Genomic DNA, 21,542 nt, shown 5'->3' on the forward strand with positions numbered 1-21,542 from the left:
GAAAGGATTTATTTCATTTGACAGGTTTGAGGGGAAACTTTTTTATGACAGAGCAGGAAGCAGGGATGTCCCACAAAGCAGAAAGGAAATCATCTGAATGAGGCAGCTCCAATGCCCAGGAGGACTGGACTAATAAACCCCAAGGCCCGCCCTTGGCAACACCTCCTAAGGCTCCATCAGCTGGGGCTAAGTACGAAGCTTACACACAAACAATTGAAGGTACAGGGAAGGAAAACGATGTAACTTCAAACCACCACACCATGTAAAGCTGTACACGGTGGAACGAGTGTCTGCAATCCCAGCATGCCTACAGCCAGATGAAAAGTGCAGACACAAGAATCCTCAGGAAGCTTGTGGTCTAGGTAACCTGGCAAATACAGTGGTAAAGTAGACCTTCCCTCAAACAAGGCAGAAGGTGAGGACCAACACCTGAGGTTGTCCTCTGACCTCTACAGGCATGCACCCATACATACACAAGCACAATACCAAACAAAGAAAGGATGTCGGGGATGAAGAGATAGCTCAGCGGTTAAGACACTTGTCTCTGCCCTCAAAACCTAACAACCCGAGTTTGATTCCCTAGTACCCAAGTAAGGCCATACACAAAGGGGTGCATGCATCTGGAGTTCGTTTGCAGTGGCTAGAGCCCCTGGTGTGCCCATTCTCATTTCTCTCTCTCCCTCTCTCTCTCTCTCTCTCTCTCTCTCTCTCTCTCTCTCTCTCTCTCTCTCTCTGTCTCTCTGTCTCTGCCTGCAAATAAATATACTTAAAAGTAAAAACATTTTTAAAAAGTTTGTCAAGCCAGGATTGGTAGCACACACCTTTAATCCCAGCACTCGGGAGGCAGAGGTAGGAGGATCATTGTGAGTTCGAGGCCACCCTGAGACTACATAGTGAATTCCAGGTCTGCCTAGACTACAGTGAAACCCTACCTCGGAAAAAAAAAAAAAAAAAAAAGTTTGTCAAGCCAACCAGTAATGACATAGTAAGACCTTGTCTCAAAATACTCCCTGCAAACATCACAGGTGTGACTATGGTTGACATTCCAGCAGTGCTCATATTGATATCACATGCCCTCAGAGAATGCAACAAGAAGAAAGCATCACATTTTGGCTTCTGCCCTTAAATCCATAATCTCAATCTATTCATGAAAAACAGCAGAAAAAATAAAATCGAGCAACAGGCTACAAAACACCCAACTAGTACTCAAGGTTATCAAGGTTATGCAAAGACTGAAAATTGTCATAATTGGGCTCCCTCTGATCACTTGGGAACTTCCAGCTGTGGGTGTTTTTCCCTCAACTGGGCCTGGGCTGGCTTGGCTCAGGGGGGCCCCCCAGCCCTTACTCTCTGCACAGATTCTTTATCCCCTCCAGCTCCCCTCATGGCAGGAGCTCCTTGAACTTTCTTTTTTCTTTCCACGCTTTTTTCCCCAGATCCTTATCTGGTTACATGGACTTCTAAGCTACACGTGGCCCAGATGGGCTTTTGGGCTCCACATGGTGTACTTCTCCCCACTTTATCTGCCCTTACTTCCCAGTCTTCCCCTTTCTGCACTCCCTTGTAAAATCTGAATAAAATGCGGTATCTTAAAACTCAAAAAAGGCCGGGCGGGGTGGCACACACCTTTAATACCAGCACTCGGGAGGCAGAGGTGGGAGGATCACCATGAGTTCAAGGCCACCCTGCGACTACAAAGTGAATTCCAGGACAGCCTGAGCTAGAGTGAGACCCTATGGGTGGTGGGGGGGAGTCACAATTGGAAACTGAGGAAACATGACTAAATGCAACATACGCACACACACAGAGAAAATAAAAATTAGGATCATTCTGCTGAAAAACACACAGGTAAAATTTGGGGGGCATAGCAATTTTTCATTTTTTGGTTCTCCCATTAGACACATGGTAGAATTAAATTTCTGTCCCCCTAATGTCACTGTGACCATGTGTCATCTTTGCTAGTATTTATGAAATGTGAGTGGGAATGATGTATTTCTAAGTCAAAGATGGAAGTCAGCAGTTATCTGCCACATGCTCTAGGTGTGAGCTAGGAAGAAAGCTCCCTAACCAGTGTCCACTAAGATACAATTTTAGGAAAATAATGAGGTCTTAGAACATATATATATATATATATATATATATATATATATATAATTATATATTTATATAATTATATTTATATTTATGTATTTATTTATATTGTATTTATATAATTATATGTAATTATAATGTATAATAATATATATTTTATATATATATATAAATATATATACATATACATATATATATAATTTATTTGAGAGGAAAAGGGGGGGGGGAAGGCAGATAGAATGGGTGTGCCAGGGCCTCCAGCCACTGCAAATGAACTCCAGATGCGTACACCACTTTGTGCATCTGGCTTACATATGTACTGGGAATTGAACCTGGGTCCTTAGGTTTTGCAGGCTGTCCTCAAAACTCAAGATAACACTTCTGCCTCAGCCTCCTAAGTGCAGATTACATAAGTATATCACCATGCCTGGCAAGAAATTTTTTATATTAAGACAATTCTTGTGTAGCCCAGGATAGCCTCCAACTACCTATGTATCTGAGGATGACCACAGACTTCTGTTCCTCTTACCTTCACCTCCTGAGGGCTGGAAATACAACAGTATGCTACCAGGCCTGGTTTATGCTTTACTAGGGATGGTAAGCAGGGCATTCTACCAACTGAGCTACATCACCAGACATTTTTCTTTTCTTTTTCAAATGAGACAAAGTTTCAAGGAACTTTTACAGATAACCAAAATCCATGTAAAACCGGGAACATAACTGTTCCACCTTCAATGTGTTTTGGGCTTGATGAACATTATGAGAGACCCATTTATCCACTTTAGTCTTTAGTTCCAAAAATGCCAATTATTTTATCAATGAATATTTGAAAGTCACGTGGAAAGCCAAAAGACTCATTCTGCTTTTAGGATCTTGACTTCTCCCTCTGGACAGTTCTGGAACAGAGCTGTTTTTATGAATCTAGATGTATCCCATTTCATCCTAAACACACAGATTCCTCATTGACTCCTCCATTTCTATCTCTTCTTTCTCTTTCCTTGTCTTCTTTCTTTCTCTTTCTCTCTCCCTTTCCTTCCTTCTTCCCTTCCCTCCTTCCTTCCTTCCTTCTATGTTTCTTTCTTTCCTTTCTTTCGAGGCAGGGGCTCATACTAGCCCAGGCTGAGCTGGAATTCACTCTGTAGCCAGGATGGCCTTGAACTCAAACTTATGGTAATCTTATCCTACCTCCCTATTTCTGGGACTAAAGGTGTGTGCCACCATGCCTGGTTATTCCTTTTTCTTCTTGACCACATGAAAGTCTTCTTTTCAAACCAAGTGCTGGCCATTCTTCCTCCTGACAGAAATGTGACCTTGGATTCCAGGCAAACATGGGACACAGAAATATAACCCTGGTTTCAAAGAGTACCTACTATAGATGCGGTTCATATTCTTGTAGTTCTAGTAAGAATGAAAAGAACAAAATAGAACATCCATATTCCTCCCAGTTGATCTAAATCTCCATGAGAGCACAAACAATGTTTCATTTAAGATCGTCAAACAGCTTTTATTTCTTTTTCCCCTGAGTAGAGTCTCACTCTAGCCCAGGCTGACCAGGAATTCACTATGTAGTTCCATGCTGACCTTAACTCACAGCAATCTTCCTACACCTCTGCCTTCCAAGTGCTGAACCAACACTTTATAATTCTCTCTCTCTCTCTTTTTTTTTTTTTTTGGTTTTTTTTTTTTTTTTTGAGGTAGGGTCTCACTCTAGCCCAGGCTGACCTGGAATTCACTATAGAGTCTCAGGGTGGCCTTGAACTCATGGTAATCCTCCCACCTCTGCCTCCCGAGTGCTGGGATTAAAGGCGTGAGCCACCACACCTGGCAATAATTCTTTTAAGAGTTTAGACACTGGTGTCTTCAGGCTCCACATCATCTAGTACAAGTGACATCATCTTTCCCTTTCTTTTAAAACATTTTAAATATACTTTATTTATTTATTTGACAGAGAGAAAGAAGCAGCAAGAGAATGAGAGTGGGCAAACCAGGGCCTCCATCCACTGCAAACGAACTTCATGATGCATGTGCTCTCTTGTGCATCTGGCTTACATGGGTCCTGGACAGGCGACCAAGGATCTTTTGGCTTTTCAGGCAAATGCCATAACTGCTATCTCTCCAGCCATTCCCTTGAGTAGCACGTTTTCATTCCCAGGACAGAAAGTATATATTTCCCTGGGTATCTCCCACAATGAGCTTCAGGGAAGAGTTAGGCACTAGCCAAGGTTCTAGGCAGCTCACTGCCCCTTCACACTGAAACAGGCCCAGCTAAAACAGGAACAAAAACAGAAGAGGTGAGGGCTACAATCTTAGGGTCTCCTTAATAACCAATCTTTCTCTCAATATTAATGACTTTTACTTAGTATAGGTAAGTTGCTGTAAGAGGGATTTAAGAAACAGAATTTTTGTCTTTTGCTCCCTTCTCTCCTGTTTGTTCTCTTACAACATTCCCTTATCACCTTTGCATCATATGTACACACATATGCCTACCCTTACCAGTTGCATACTGGATCTCTCCCATAGCTTAACATCTTTGTCCTTTGAAGCTGTCACCAGCAATTCAGGAAGCACGTGGAGGGCTGTGACGGAGCCCGAGTGAATCTCAGAGAGAAGGGGGAGAGCAATTATGGTGAGTTCTAAGTGTGCGTGGGGGGGTGGGGTTGCTCCTTCGAGTAAGGAGGCACCAGTATCTTCTGTGTCTAACTTAGGGCCTCCTCCCTATCTTTGTAATCCTTCCCCCAGCTCACCTTTTTATGATAACGAGTCTTTAAATGTGAGGGTTCTGACAAGCTCTCCATGCTGAAATCTAACTCCAAAGACACAGATGAATCTGCCTCCAAAGTCTGAGTTTCAGGTGTTTTTCTTTTTTTCTGCCAGATGTTACCTATGGCCCATTCTCCTTCTGGAGTGCATTCAGCCAAGTTCCAGAGCATTCCATCAGAGCTAGCACACAGAAAGGAGGACTCTGCCATTTTAAGGGCAGAGTCAGAGTCAGATCTTAAGCCTCAAAGGATTGATCAGCCTCCCACAGGCCATCTCAGAGCTTCTCAGGTCTTTCTGTTCCCACTCACCAGAGTCAGGTTTGGCCTGAGTTATCGATATTGGGAATCTACTAGGATTCGCTAAGCTCAGCTTGAAGTGCAGGCTCTCTTTAAACTCTCCTGATTCCTTCTGCTCCTGTGAAAGCATAGGTTACTTTGTTTAGTCTGCCCATATCAATGACTCCACCAAAGCAATAGTGTTCTGCTGTGGGATGGTCAGGATGTTTTAAAACTACAGTATAGATGTACGAAAATACACATATCAAATGGATATAGTCAGAAATTTTCACAGTCATCCCAGATAGAGGTACATTTCTACCATCCCAAAAGTTGCTCTCATGCCCTTCCCCAGTCAATACCAGACCTCCCACAGAGCTATCTTCCTGACTTCTGTTGCCATAAATTCTGTGTGTTCTTTAGCCTCCATTAAGTGAAAGCACTATAGCGTGGACTCATTGTATCTCGCTACTTTTGCCAGAACAACACATGTCTGCATGTATAGCTCCTTTCCTGACATTCAGTATCACGTGACTTTGATTTTTCTGCCATGTAGCACTCCATAACATAAATACACTCAAATGATTGCTTTTCTTCCCATTTATACTTTAAGGTTGTTTTTGTTATGGTGAATCAACCTGCTATGCACATGCTTACAATGGTCTTTTAGAGAATATGTGTACTTATTTCTCTTAGGTACATACTTCGGTATGGCATCACTAGGCCCTATATAAGCTTTGAAAGGAACTTTAGTAAATATCAAGTCCGGCTCTCCTAAGTTTTCCAGGAACAAGAGGCCAGAGCAGTAAGCATTAAACACCTATGAGGAAACTGCTAGGCAACATGTCAGAAGCAAGACGCAGGCCTGGCCCTGCAACACTAACAGAGGCAAGATGGGGCATGAAAGGACATGCAATTAAGAAATCCCCTAAGCTTGTGACAAAAGTAACTTTAGACATACCAGTGAAATCTTACATGGAAACCCGATGTCCAGTGCTCTAAGCAGACCTGCTCCAGCTAAAGTGGACAAAGGGGATTTGGTACTAGCTGCCTTTCCCTTCCCTTCATCTTCCACGGTGGGCCCCAGTACTATTCTTTAACTTGTATCAACAACTTCCATGCACATAGAAAATATAGCATGATTATGATCCCTTCCCACCACCCGGCCTTTTCTCCATCCTGAATTTCCCACTGCACTGAATCCCTTTTGCCCCATTAGCCTCTATTCTACTTATTTCTTTTCAAGTCCCCCCTCCCCACCACTCCCCTGCCAAGGTAGAGTCTCACTCTAGCCCAAACTGACCTGAATTCACTATGTAGTCTCAGGCTGGCCTCAAATTCACAGCAATCCTACCTTCCAAGTTCTGGGGCTGAAAGCATGTGCCACCATGCCTGTCTCTGTTCTACTTGGATGTCATCAATTTCCCCCTCCCATTATACAGGTCTCGGGTAGGTAGGTAGCATCACTGTGAGGTCATGAATTTGTTTTTGTTTTGAAGCAGGGTCTCACTCTAGGCCAAGCTGGCTTCAAATTCATTGTGATCCTCCTTCCTCAGTCTTTCAAGTGCTGGGATTAAAGGCATGAACCACCATACCTGGTAGGGCCCCAATATTTGCAGTCACTGGTCCCAGACAAATACTTGTTTTAATACATCCAAACAGGACTTACCAAGAAATAGAGAGATCCAGGATCTCCTGGCTGTAGGTAAAATACACCATATTCACTGGTAGACAATATCAAAAGATGTTCTGCATACCTCCTCCTGGTTTATAAGAAAGTAAGACAAAGAGCTCAGGACCACCTCTTTTTCATTTATTTATTTGAGAGAAAGGAAAATAAGCAGAGAGAAGGAGAGAATGGGCATGCCAGGGCCTCTAGCCACTGCAGACGAAGTCCAGATGCATGCACCACCTTGTGCATCTGGTTTACATAGGTCCTGGGGAATCAACCCTAGGTCCTTTGGCTTTGCAGGCAAGTGCCGTAACTGCTAAGCCATCTCTCCAGCCCAGGACCACCTCTTTTTAAGACCCCAAAGTCATTACTCTCTGTATAGTTCAAACCTTTAATGCTAGTACTCCAGAAGTTGAGGTAGGAGAACTGCTGTGAGCTTAAAGCCAGCCTGGGGTCAAGTGAGACCCTGCCTCAAAATATCCCCTTCAAATAAAGAAAAGAAAAAAACCAGGCGGGGGTGGGGAGCTCTATTCTAAATTTGACTCAATCTCATGGTAACCACTAACCCACTTTTCTTCTTCCCAGCTCAGGAGGGAAAAGCATTTTGCATCTTACCAGATCACAAATGGAACATCTCCAGGCTTCATCTGCAGTAATTCCAAATCCTCTTTCACCAAGATTAGGGACTGGCCATCAGGGGCCAGAGCCAGGCCTAGCAGAACCCCTAAGTCCTCCTGAAGAACTCGGTTCAGATGAAGACTGCAGTTTAAAAGATATACATGAACAGAGAAAAGATCCTACTTTAGTTATCGTCAGACGCATTTCCCTGTGTATGGTTCATGAAGTACAAGGCAGAAGTATCTACCTGCCCTACACATCCTGTTCCTCATCACTTGTTTATTTGCATTTATTTTTGCTGTACCAAGGACCAGATCCAGGGCTTTTGGTACACTAGACAAGCACTGTACCACTGAGCTATTTTCCCAACACATATTCTTTTTTAAAAAAGAGAAATATATTTTTATTTATTTGCAAGCAGAGAGAGGAAAGGCAGAGAGAGAGAGAGAGAATGGGCATGCCAGGGCCTCCACACACTGAAAATGCTTGTGCTACTGTGCACCTGTCTTTATTCAGGTACTGGGGAATCGAATTCACGTCATTAAGCTTTGCAAGCAAGCACCTCAGCCACTGAGACATCGCTCCAGCCTGCCAACACCTTATCTTTTATCAGGATTCTTCCTAACTATCCCTTGACTTATTCTAAATAGAATCTCTACCATTGTTTCCACTTCCCTTGATCCCTACTCCTAACTGATGAATAAGTCATATGGATTCACCTGAAACACATGTTTAAATCTGTACCTGCCTTCTCCTGTCAATTACCCAAGTCAAGGCCTGTGTATTATTGTCTTCCTTGAGCAACAGCTAGAAGTCTCCCTACCTTTAGAATCTCTGTATTACTGTCCATCCTCTTTCCTACCACTGTGTGCTCTGTGCTCTCTCTAAAGTTGTGATCATGAGGGTCAGGGGTGATGCTGAGCAGCAGTGTGTATTTAGCATGCATGGGTCACTGGGTTTGATCCTAACACTCATACACAAAAGCAAATACACTTCAGACCATTATTTTATAAAACTCTCAGTACTATACCCTTATAACCTAGTTATCTTTTCAACCAATACTGCCCCCCTGCTGTACCCCCCATCAATTCCCTCCTGGAACCCAAAGCTTGGCTTATCCAGAACATTCTAAGCTACCTCATGCCTCTATGACCTTTGTTAATTCAACTTCCTTTTCTGAAACACCATTTCCATCTTTCACTAGGCCAGAAAATGATTTCTTCTTTACAACCAACATTAAATATAACCTCTTTCCTACAATTTCTCAAATTCTTCAGCTTCATGAGCTATGAGAAGCTTCTTTAAAAAAAATAAATTAAGGGCTGGAGAGATGGCTTAGCAGTTAAACGCTTGCCTGTGAAGCCTAAGGACCCCAGTTCAAGGCTCGATTCCCCAGGACCCATGTTAGCCAGATGCAAAAGGGGGCACACGTGTTTGGAGTTCGTTTGCAGTGGCTGGAAGCCCTGGCACGTCCATTCTTTCTCTCTTTCTCTCTGCTTCTTTCTCTCTCTGTTGCTCTCAAATAAATAAGAATAACAAAAAATAAATAAATAAAAATAAGGGGCTGGAAAGATGGCATAGCAGTTAAGTTGCTTGCCTGAGAGGCCTTAAGGACCCAGGTTGGATTCTCCAGTACCCACATAAGCCAGATGCACATGGTGGAACATGCGTCTGGAGTTCATTTGCAGTGGCTAGAGGACCTGCACACCCATTCTATCTCTTTACCTGCCTCTTTCTCTTTCTCAAATAAATAAAGGTAGGTGTGTTCCCACATACTTTTAGCCTCAGCTACTCTAGTGGGGGTGAGGTTGGGGTGGGGATTATGAATTCAATATCAGCCTGGGCAACATAGCAAGACCCTGCCTCAAAAAATAAAATCATAGCTGGGTGTTGTGGTGTACACCTTTAATCCCAGCACTTGGGAGGCAGAGGTAGGAGGATCACTGTGAGTTCAAAGCCACCATGAGACTACCTCGTGAATTCCAGGTCAGCCTAGGCTAGAGAGAGATCCCACCTTGAAAAACCCAAAAATAAAACATAAAAAATAAATAAAATAAAATCATTTGTACCTGTCTCACACTGTCTGGCCCAGCACTTGGCATCAAATAAACACTTAAGAATTACTTATTTAAGCCAATATGGTGGCATATACCTTTAATCTCAGTACTCAGGAGGCTGAGGTAGGAGGATCACTTTGAGTTCAAGGCCAGCCTGGGCTACACAGTGAGTTCCATGTCAGTCTTTGCTATAGTGAGACCTTGCCTCAAAAAGAAAAAAAAAAAAAAAGAATTACTCATTTAAGGTGCATGTACAGTTGCCTTCCAAAGAATTGCTCATGTGACAAGGCCAGCAGGGTGTGGTGGCACGCCTTTAATTTCAACCGTCAGGAGGCAGAAGTAAGAGGATCACTGTGAGTTTGAGACCTGCCTGGGACTACAGAGTGAGTTCCAGGTCAGCTTGGGCTAGAGCAAGACCCTACCTCAAAAATAAATAAATAACACCCTGTGCTGCAGGGTGTGTTTGTGGAGTGAGTAGGCCAGGTCCCCTGTTCCTCAGCTCCTCCCAGTTCCCTGGTCCCGAAGGTAGTGAGACTGAAGGAGACAAACTACCCCTCCCACGACAGCCAAGTCACAGCTGAAACTGCAGAGGAATTGAGGTGAAGACCAAGAGTGCTGCTTCCATGCTGAACCAGATAATCAGTGCCAGGGTGTAGGAGACAGACCCTGAGGATACTCAACACCTACCAAAACAGAGATCCAGAGCCTCCTAAGAGCTCATCACTGAAGTAGACTTAAAACTCACCCATCATGGCTCAGGAAATTTTGCAGACGAGGGTGAGGAAAGACTGTAAGAGCCACAGGTTAAGACATCATTCCCAGAGGCAACCCCCACAAAATAACTGACTACTGCTTCCACAGTGCATAAAAGTACAACCCCATGGGAAATACCTGCAATCCCACTAAAGAGTATCCCCAGTGGAATGGGGGCAGGGACAAGGGAAAAGAGGGTGCCAACACATGATGTATCCATATGAAATATGTTGTTAATAATAAATGTAAAAAATTAAGAATAAATTGACAAGACTAGGACCAGAAAACTAACATTATATCAGCCTCATTCAGAAGAAGGCATGGAAAGATGGAAATAAAATCCCACTATCCCACTAGCCAGCTGCCTCATTTCACCTGAAGTTTCTGGATGTTGAACCTTCCAGCAATTTCACTTGCCACTCACTGATGTTTTTGTCAGCACTGAGAACAAAAAAGGTGTGTGACGAGTACCAGATCAGGGAACTGATGTGGCCTGGAGCCTGGTGGAGACATGCTCAGTTCAGTACTGCTAACGAACCAAGATTAACCTTCTTTCCCCTCCCAGATATATCTACAACCCCTAACCCCAGCAGACACCGTTAAACACATACCCAGGGCAGAGTCCCCAAAGACAAAGAACTGAATTGCCCCAGATCACCTGTGCTGTGGCCACAGCCTTGGCTTCATGCCACAGTGTTAGTTCCCCAGCTTGGTTGCCAGAGACTGCCACAGAACCATCTGGTGCCCAGGCCACAGCAGTGATGGCTGAAGAACTCCTGGGTATGTATGTACCATCTGGAGAAGAAAGGAAGTGTGTCTTAAGAGTTGGGCTAAAATGGGTGTGGTGGCACACACATTTAATTCCAGCACTCAGGATGCAGAGGTAGGAGGAGCACTGTGAGTTTGAGGCCAGCCTGGAACTCCAGAGTCAAAATGGGCTAGAGTAGGATCCTAATCTCAAAAAGAAAGAAAGAAAGAAAGAAAGGAAGGAAGGAAGAAAGAAAGAATAGAACTAAATCTTACTCCAGTCAGAATGGTTATCAAGAAAACAAATATCAATAATACTGTCAAGTGTGTGGACAAAAAGGAACCCTTTTGCATTGTGGATGGGAATGTAAAGTGGTATAGCCATTGTAGAAATTGGTGCAGAGGTTTTTGAGACAGCTAAAAATAGATTTACCATAAGTGGTAAATTGATAAACTCTTAGCAAATCTGACCAGAAGAAAGAAAACAAAATAAAATTTGAGCGGTGTGTGGCGGTGCACACCTTTAACCCCAGTACTTGGGATGCAGAGGTAGGAGGATCACGATGAGTTTGAGGCCATCCTGAGGCTACATAATGAATTCCATGTCAGCCTGAGCTACAATGAGACCCTACCTCAAAAAAAAAAAACAAAAAATAATAACACTAGAGATATAAAAGGCACCATCACAACAGATACCAAAGAAATTCAGAAAATCATAAGGACATACTTTAAGAATATATATGCTTAGAGGTTTGAAATTCTGAAATAAATAGTTGATTTCCTTGATTCATATGACCTACCAAAATTAAATCAAGATGAAGTAAGCTATTTAATTAGAACTATTACAAGTAAAGAGATCCAAGCAGTTACAGAAAGTCTCCCAACTAACAAAAAGTTCAAGCCCAGATGGATTCAGTGGTGAATTTTACCAGACCTTCATGGTCTACTCAGACTTTTCCATAAAATAGACTTTTCCATAAAATAGAACAGGAAGGAATTCTACCATACCCCTTCTATGAAGCCAGCATCACCCTGACACCAAAACCATACAAAAACAGCACAAAAAAGAAAAGAAAATTACAAACCAATCTCCCTCATGAATATAGATGCAAAAATTCTGAACAAAATATTGGCAAGTGGAATACATATTATATATCAGAGAGATTATTAACCCTGACCAAAGTAGGCTTTATCCCAGAGATGCAGGGATGTATCAACATACACAAATCAATAAATGTAACACATTATATAAACGGACTGAAGGACAAAAATTACATGATCATCTCAATAGATGCAGGAAAGGCATCTAAAATCCAACATCCCTTCATGGTAAAAGCCCTACAGAAACTGGGAATACAAGGAACATATTCAACATAAAAAAGAGAAACCTATTGACAACAAATCTACAGCCAACATATTATTAAACATGGAAAAACTTGAAGCTTTTCCTCTAAATTCAGGACCAAGACAAGAGTGTCCACTGTTCCCACTTCTATTTAATATAGTCCTGTAAGTCATAACTATAGCAATAAAGCAAGACACACTCATAAAAGGTATACAAATTGGAAAGGAAGAGATCAAATTATCATTTTTTGCAGATGATTGATCCTACACATAAAGGACCCTAAAGACTACCAGCAAACTGTTAGAGCTGATAAACACTTTCAATAAAATAGCAGGATACAAAATATACACACAGAAATCAGTATCTTTTCTATGTATTAACAACATGGGGAGGATGAAATTTAGAGAATCTGTCCCATTTAGAATTGCCTCAAAAAAAAAAAATAAATAAAGTACCTTGAAATAAACCTAACCAAGGAAGTGAAGGATCTCCACAATGAGAACTTTAAAACACTCAACCAAGAAATTGCAGACGACACTAGGAAATGTAAAGACATCCCATGTTCTTGGGTTGGAAGAAAAATATTGTGAAAATGTCAATCTTACCAAAAGCTATCTATACATTTAATGCAATCACTTTTAAAATTCCAATGGCATTCTTCACAGAAATAGAAAAAGCAATACTAAAATTCATTTGGAAGCACAAAAAGAAAAATCTCAAAGAGCCAAAACAATTTTCAGCAACGAAAATAAGGCTGGTGGTATCACCATACCCAATTCTAAGCTATATTACAAAGCTATAATAACAAGGACAGTATGGTACTTGCACAAAGACAGACATAGATCAGTGGAACACAACACCGGACCCAGATGTTAATCCAGCTACAGCCATCTGATTTTTGACAAAAAATGCCAGAAATATTCGTTGGAGAAAAGACAACCTCTTCAACATGTGGTGCTGGGAAAATTGGATATCTATATGTAGATGGTGAAAATAGATTCTTGTCTTTCTCCATGCACAAGAATCAAGTCCACACGGATCAGGGACCTTAATATCAGACCTGAAAGTCTGAAAGTGTTAGAGGAAAAGGTAGGGGAAACCCTTCAACATATTTGCATAGGCAATGACTTTCTGAATATAACCCCAACTGCTCAGGAAATAAAACCACTAATCAACCACAGGGTCTTCATGAAATTACAAGGCTTTTGCACAGCAAAGAACACTGTGAGTAGTAAACAGAGGCAACCTACAGAATGGGAGAAAATCTTTGCCACCTATACATCTGAGAGAGGATTAATATCCAAAGAAGTCAAAAAATTAAATAATAAGAAATCAAACAATTCAATTTAAAAATGGGCTATGGAACTAAATAGTTCTCAGAAGAAGAAATACAGATCATATATAAACATCTAAAAACTAAATAGAGAGTCTCAGAAGAAGAAATACAGATCATATATAAACATCTAAAAAGTATTCTACATCCTTTGCCCTCAGGGAAATGCAAATTAAAACTACGATGAGATTCCATCTCATCCTGTCAGAATGGCTACCATCATGAAAACAAATGACTATAAATGCTGCGAAAAAAGAGGAACCCTTCTCCACTGTTGGTGGAAATGTAGTCTGGTGCAGCCATTGTGGAAATCAGTGTGGAGGTTCTTGAGACAACTAAAAATAGATTTACCAAATGATCCAGCTATAGCACTCCTAGGCATATATTCAAACTCTTCTCACTACCTTTTTTTGGGGGTTGGAGGCTGACGGTAGGGTCTCACTCTGGCCCAGGCTGACCTGGAATTCACTATGTAATCTCAGGGTGGCCTCGAACTCAGGCGATCCTCCTACCTCTGCCTCCCGAGTGCCGGGATTAAAGGCATGTACCACCACGCCCAGCTTCTCACTACCTTTGAGATACTTGGACAACCATGTTTATTGCTGCTCTATTCACAATATCTAGGATATGGAACCAGCTTAGATGTCCCTCAACAGGTGAATGGATAATAAAGAAGTGGTACATTTAAGCAATGGAGTTCTATTCAACAGTAAAGAAAAAATTAAATTATGAAAATTGCAGGGAAATGATTATACTAAGTGAGGTAACTCAGGCCCAGAAAGCCAAATGTCACACGTTCTCTCTCATATGTGGATCCTAGCTACAAATGTATAGACTTGTGTGTGAGCTGGAACCGAAAATCAGGAGCAGAGGCCACTAAACTAGAAAAAGACAATAAGGCAAAGACCTTAGGGACGATATTGTATATATGTAAATAGAAGAATAGGTTGATATTGTATATATGTAAGTACAATGATTGAGATGAGAAGGTAATATGATGGAGAATGGAATTTCAAAGGGGAAAGTGTGGGGGGGCAAGGAAGGGAATTACCATGGGATATTTTTTTTATAATCATGGAAAATGCTAATAAAATTTTAAAAAAAAGAAGAATAGATTACAGGGAGTGGAACAGTCTAAGTCAGGCCAGGGGAAGAGATTAAGTAAGAGAAGTGTAGGGGGAAGAGTCACTCAAAATTTAAGATATATGAAAGCCTACGTTTTTGGATAATGGCATATCCAGAAGACATATATTGCTATGAGAAAATTTTCAGTGCCAGGGATGGGATACCTTCTAGCGAGTTGTTGGCCAGGGAGGTCACCTTTACCTCCCAAACATTACAGGCTATTGCTAAGGCCTTTGGTTTCCCACAAGTAACAGATGGTAAGACCCTATTGCTGAAGACTTCACATGCCTAGGAGGCAAGGTCACTGAGAAATTAAGCAGATGCTGAGCTGAAACCCTTCTCCCTGTAGACCAGCCAACTAAAAGCTGGAAAAAGCTGTACTGAATGCAGCCCTATGGGAGACATAAGTAATCAGCAGAGAAAACAATGGACACTGAAGCCTCAAGTTCGGTCAGACAGGCCAAATGACTGAATGGGTACAACAGTGGCATGTCTGCTCTGGGGGGAACCAATTGCCCTCTAATTGGACTGGAGGCCCTCTCTATGGGAGGGAATACATGCCTGGTACTGAAAACCTAACCAAAAGCCCATGGCAGGGGAGGTCATGAGCCTTAGGGGTATAAAGCCTGTTCTTATCTGCATAAATGCATATATTATTCTCACCAAGCTACCCTGAAAGCACTACACTTAATATTCATATTCATATATTAATGCTACTCTCACTTTTGGTTAGAGAAGCTTCTCTTTTCTGATGGTGGTGACCACTGGGATGACCCAAAAGGCAACATAGTTCTGAGAAGTGACAGAGGACTGTCCAGCACTGAAACATCTCTATCACACTCTCCAAGGCTCAGGGTCCATTGTGGAAGAGGTGGCAGAAAGAATGTAAGAGCCAAAGGAACGGTACGACTCCTTACAATGCAACTGTCCAGACAGAAATTGGCCTTGATATCTATGATCTCGCAGTGCCTAGCAGTACCTTCATGACCCTCCTAATAGGAGAAAAAGATTATGACATCAAAATAAAGGGAAACTAATGGAGAGAGGCTGGGGATATGATGGAAAGTGGAGTTGTGATGAGGAAAGTGAAAGAGGGGAGGATTTATTGTTTGTAAGAATAGAATTTGTCAAAAAGTTTTTTTAGTTAACACTATATGTAGTGTTAATTTAAAAATATATATATTTAATTAATATATATTTATATTATATATTTATATTTAGTTAATATATATTTAGATTTAGATTAATATATATATATATATATATATATATATATATATATATATATATATATATATGAAATGTTTCAGTGCCAGGGTAGAATACTTTCCAGTGAGCTGTTGGCCAGAGATGCCCCTGATGCCTCCCAAATATTACTGGCCATTGCCAAGGCTCTTGGTTGCTCACTAGAACTAGATTGTAAGACCCTATTGCTGAAGACTCTACATGCCTGGGTTTCAAGTCACTCAGAAATCAAGCTGGAGCTAAGCTAGAAACCTTCCTGTTGACTAGCTGTCAGAATGGTGGAAAAGTTAGTGTAGCATACATCCTTTTGAGACAGAGAAGACATTAATGGTATTAACAAGCAAAGGACCTGCAAGCCTTAAGACTGGTCACCCAAGCCAAATATGCCAGTGTGTGCAATTAGTGGCATTTCTGCTATGGAGGAGGCCAACTGTTCTCTGATTGGGAGAGAATACATGCCTGGTACTGAAAACCTAGTCAAAAGCCTATGGCTAGGGAGATCATAAGCCCTAGTGAGAACTTCTACTATTGTTTGGCTAAATGCATATATTGTGCACACTAAACTGCCCAGTAAGCATTTCTCTTAATGTTCATACCCATATATTAATGCTACACTCACTTTTGGTTAGAGAAGCTTCTTTTCTTTTGTTTATGTTTTTTTGAGGTAGGGTCTCACTTTGGCCCAGGCTGACCTGGAATTCACTATGGAGCCACAGGGTGGCTTTGAACTCATGGCTATCCTCCTACCTCTGCCTCCCAAATGCTGGGATTAAAGATGTGTGCCACCATGCCCAGCTTGAGAAGCTTCTTCTTATTATTATTACTATTTTTATTTTAGTTTAGTTTTTTAAGAAAGGGTCTCACTGTAGCCCAGGCTGACCTGGAATTCATTATGTAGTCATGGGGTGGCCTTGAACTCATGATGATCCTCCTACCTCTGCCTCCCAAGTGCTGGGATTAAAGGCATGCACCACCATGCCCAGCTTTCTAAAAAAATTTTAATTATTTATTTTATTTACTTGTGTGTGTGAGAGAGAAGTAAGTAGATAGAGAATGGGCACACCAGGGCCTTCAGCTGCTGTAAATGAACTCCAAATACATGCACCACCTTGTGCATCTGGCTTACATAGGTCCTGGGGAATTGAACCTGGATCCTTTGGCTTCATAGATAGACAGATAGATAGGCCTTAACTGCTAAGCTATCTCTCCAGCCCGAGAGAAAAGCTGCTTTTTTTCAGTTGGTGGTGACCTCTAGGATGACTCAAAAGTTACCATGGTGCTGAGAAAAAGTGACAGTGGGGTGTTTAGCACTATATCTCTATCCTACCCTCCAAGGCTCAGGGTCCATTGTAGAAAAGGTGGTGCAAAGAATGTAAGAGCCAAAGGAAGGGGAGGAGTGCTTACAATATTGTCTTCCAAACACAAAGTGGCCTAGATATTCATGACCTCACCGTGACTGGTGCTACCTACACAAGATCTGCATAAAGGAGGGGAAAAAATAAAAATAATGACATCAAAGTGGAAGAGAGACTAGTTGGAAAGAAGAAAGGATTCATTTGAAGGGAGGGGGTAAGATGGAGGTTCATGAGATAGGACTGTGATCATAGCATTGTCTATATGGAAGTTGTCAATACATAGTTTAAAAAAAGAGTTGAGCTAAGCCGGGCATGGTGGTGCATTCCTTGAGAGGCTGAGGTAGGAAGATCACCATGAGGCTGAGGTAGGAGGGTTCTCATGAGTTTGAGGTCAGCTTGAAGCTATATAATGGGTTCCAGGTCAGCCTGGGTTAGAGTAAGACCTTTCCTCAAAAGAGAGAGAGGAGGGCTGGAGAGATGGCTTAGTGGTTAAGAGCTTGCCTGTGAAGCCTAAGGACCCCGGTTCGAGGCTCGATTCCCCAGGACCCACGTTAGCCAGATGCATAAGGGGCCGCACACATCTGGAGTTCGTTTGCAGTAGCTGGAGGCCCTGGTGCGCCCATTGTCTCTCTCTCTCTCTCTCTACCTGCCTCTTTCTCTATCTGTCACTCTCAAATAAATTAATAAAAATAATAAACAATTTAAAAAAAAAAAAGAGAGAGAGAGAGAGAGGAAAAAAAAAAAAAAAGCCAGGCATGGCGGTATATACCTGTAACCCCAGCACTTAGGAGGCAGAGGTAGGAAGATGACTGGGAGTTCCAGGGCAGCCTGAGACTACATAGTGAATTCCAGGTCAGCCTGGGCTATCGAAAAACAAAACAAAACAAACAAAAGGATCTGGTCTACTGGCTGGGATATCAGAAGACATATCAGGTTACCCTTGATGTCCTCTGTCCCAGTTACACAACCTCCTTTCATGCCTACCTGTTTTTCACCATGCCTTTCTCACCTGATTCCTTGGGTATCTGCCAGAGCCGCACAGAACTATCCTGTGAAGCAGTCAGCAGGAGGCCTGAGGTCTCCGAGGTAGCAGCTGCACTAACTGGGCCACTGTGTCCTAGGAAGGTGTGTGTTTGGCACATCTAAGAGGAAGGAATGAAGTGGGCCATTGGGATACTTTGTACCTTCTCTGCCTCCTCCCTGCCCCATTCTTGCAACTCACCAAGAGGGGATGCCACAAGCGTGTGGCCCCATCCACTCCAACGGTCACCACTAGAAGCTCTGATCCAGGTTGTCCAACTGATAACACCAGGAGACAAAGTCAGAAGGAAGACCGGGCCCAAAGACATAACTCTACAATCACACTTATCTGGGAGACTGAGACAGAAGGATTGAAAGTTCAAGGCCCAAACTTGGCTACATTGGGAGTTCAGAGCCAGTCTGGGCAACTTAGTGAGACCCTGTCTCAAAATAGAGTTCAGGAAGAGATAAGGCTTAGTGGTTAAGGTGCTTGCCTGCAAAGCCTAAAGACCCATGCTCAACTCCCCAGATCACATGTAAACCAGGCATACAAGGTGATGCATGCACAAGGTTGCACATGGGCACAAGGAGGAGCATGCATCTGTAGTTCAATTACAGTAGTTGGAGGCCCTGGCACACCAATTCTCTCTCTCTCTCTCTTTCTCTCTTGCTATTGCTCTCTCTCATAACAGCAAAGTCAGTCTGTTGAGCTTGCCTCAAAAAAACAAATAAAGAGTTTTAAACAAAAAGGTAGCTAAGGGGGACTGGAGAAACGGCTCAGCAGTTAAGGAGCTTGCCTGCAAATCCCAAGCCCAACAACCCAGGTTCAATTCCCCAGTACCCAGGTAAAGCCAGATGCACAAAGTGGCACATGCATCTGGAGTTCTTTTGCAGTGGCTAGAGGCCCTGGCATGCCCATTCTGTCTCTCCTCTCTCTCAAGCTCTCTCTCTCTCTCTTTGTGTGTCTGTCTATTTCTCTCTCTGCTTTCAAATAAATAAAATATTTTGAAAAAAAATATTTTTAAGGTGGTAGCCAGGCATGGTGGCACACACTTTTAATCCCAGCACTTAGGAGGCAGAGGTAGGGGGATCACCATGAGTTCAATGCCACCTTGAGACTCAGGTCAGCCATGGCTAAAGCAAGACCCTACCTGAAAAAACTAAAAAGAAAAAAGAAGTGGCACTTGACTTAAATCCTAGAACTTGGGAGGCAGAGGTAGAAGGATCACTATGAGTTTGAGACCAGCCTGAGACTACATAGTGAATTCCAGGATAGAGCACTTGCCTAGCATGTACAATTGTACAATGCCCTAGGTTTAATTCCTAGTACTGAAAAAAGAAAGAAAAACAAAAAACAGGAGGAGTAAGAGGGGAAGGGGAAGAAGAAGAAGAGAATAAAAAGAAGGAGGAAAGAATCAGGGCAGAAGGGAAGAGGCAACTGGGAAGGGCAAGGGCTGACATGCATTACCTTGGCGGGGCTCCAGGGCAGCTGCACAGTGGCTGATGGGTCCTGAATGAGCTGGGATGCTGGTCAGCTCCACACCCTGATGGTCCCACACTTTCAAGGTCCCATCCCGGCCCACAGATACCACATGTTCCTCCTGTACCCAGTGTACAAGATCAGAGCAGAGTCATACTAAGTAAAACACTACTCCCTTCATGGAGGAGAAAGGTGAACATCAGAGTCTTGAAAGATACCATCCTTTAAACTAAGAATAGTGAAGTCAGGGGTTCAGGACTGCAAATCTGCCACAAAGTCATGATACTAAGAGCTGTGTTTCCAGCCCTGCCCGTCACATCAACCATCAGCCTCAACACTGTCATCTAGCCCAAGCAGTTCATTCTTTTCAGTTTGCCTTTGAAATTAAATACACCATATCGTCTCCCAAGTTTTCCTCCCTGGTCCTACTTGAAGCCCCAGATGAAGTTCATTTCCTTCTCACCACAGCCAGCACGGCGCTCACAGCATCCTGATGACCCAAGAATTGGCCATGCTGCTGTCCCATCTCTGGGTCCCAGAGCCTCACAGAGCCATCACTAGAGCAGGAGATCTGCAGTCAGAAGTAAGAGGAGCAGGATTATCAGCATTTCCCTTCCTTTGCATGCTCACAATGAGGGGTAAGAAGAAAGTAAGCCCTGTGATGAAGAGCATGGGTTCTCCTGGGTTCAAATCCCAGCTCCATCATTAATTAATTTGTGGTTGGAGAAGAGTCATCTCTCTGAGCCTTGGATTTCTCAGCCTCAAGGAAGATAGTGATGGAATGCTATCAGATACAGTTTCTGGATGCATCTACATAAAGGACTCAGCAAAACCTGCCTGGTGCACAGTGAAGAGTCATTGCTATCTTTGTTCTTAACATACTATCAATCAGTGAGTCCAGACAAAGATGAACTTTACAGTGCCCAGGAGAATTCTGGCTATCTAAAAGGCAAGGATGACGGACTATGAAATATCTAGTCAACTGATATGCCCTCCCTTCTTATCTCTTACTGAGAATTACAACAGTACTCTACATTGAGAAATTAAGCTAGCCAGGTGTGGTGGTTTACACCTTTAATCCCAGCACTCGGGAGGCAGAGGTAGGAGGATTGCCATGAGTTCAAGGCCACCCTGAGACTCCATAGTGAATTCCAGGTCAGCCTTGGCTAGAGTGAGACCCTACCTCAAAACAACAACAACAACAACAACAACAAAAATAAAGCAGAGAGAAATTAAGCTTGACCAACCCTGAGAGAATAATTTGAGATTAATTTTGTGCCTTATGACAAAGAAATCACAGCAGTACTTCCAATCCCAGGTCCAGGGCATGTAAAGCCTGGAGAGAGATTACTGCAATCATGTTAAGAACACAGGCTTTGGGCTAGGGGGATATAGCTTAGTGGTAGAGTACCTGTCAATATGTGCAAGGCTCTAGGTTCAATCCCCAGCCCTTAAAGAAGATGGGAGGCTGCTGGAGAGATGGCTCGATGGATTACACACTTGCTATGCAAGCCTGAGTTCAGAACCCCAGACCATGCATAAAATCTGGGAGGTGTGTCAAGCTTCTATAATCCGGCATGCCTAATGATGGCAAGATGGGAGGCAGACACAGAAGAACTTTCTAGAGTTCACCACAACAAGTTTTCCTACCTCAAAACAGGTGAAA

The 21,542-nt window shown here is 42.7% G+C and overlaps 1 protein-coding gene across 2 annotated transcripts in view; it reads right to left on the reverse strand.

Moving 5' to 3' along the window:
* Positions 1-4,134: 4,134 nt before the first annotated feature.
* The window catches only part of Tep1 (telomerase associated protein 1), a 60,997-nt gene continuing 43,589 nt past the window's right edge, over positions 4,135-21,542 (reverse strand). Inside the window, exons 44-55 of one of the 2 annotated variants that reach the window (XM_004670159.2) lie at positions 20,340-20,447; positions 19,865-19,997; positions 18,599-18,675; positions 18,386-18,518; positions 10,885-11,021; positions 10,602-10,726; positions 7,414-7,557; positions 6,796-6,889; positions 5,160-5,265; positions 4,836-5,053; positions 4,585-4,689; positions 4,135-4,356 (exon numbers count right to left, since the gene is read on the reverse strand). In XM_004670159.2, the coding sequence (XP_004670216.2) occupies positions 4,234-4,356; positions 4,585-4,689; positions 4,836-5,053; positions 5,160-5,265; positions 6,796-6,889; positions 7,414-7,557; positions 10,602-10,726; positions 10,885-11,021; positions 18,386-18,518; positions 18,599-18,675; positions 19,865-19,997; positions 20,340-20,447 (1,503 nt within the window). In that variant the 3' untranslated portion in view covers positions 4,135-4,233. The remainder of the gene's footprint in view (positions 4,357-4,584; positions 4,690-4,835; positions 5,054-5,159; positions 5,266-6,795; positions 6,890-7,413; positions 7,558-10,601; positions 10,727-10,884; positions 11,022-18,385; positions 18,519-18,598; positions 18,676-19,864; positions 19,998-20,339; positions 20,448-21,542) is intronic. The other variant, XR_006638588.1, reaches the window with a different exon arrangement.

Source organism: Jaculus jaculus, chromosome 8 (assembly GCF_020740685.1).
Source record: "Jaculus jaculus isolate mJacJac1 chromosome 8, mJacJac1.mat.Y.cur, whole genome shotgun sequence".
NCBI lineage: Eukaryota > Metazoa > Chordata > Mammalia > Rodentia > Dipodidae > Jaculus > Jaculus jaculus.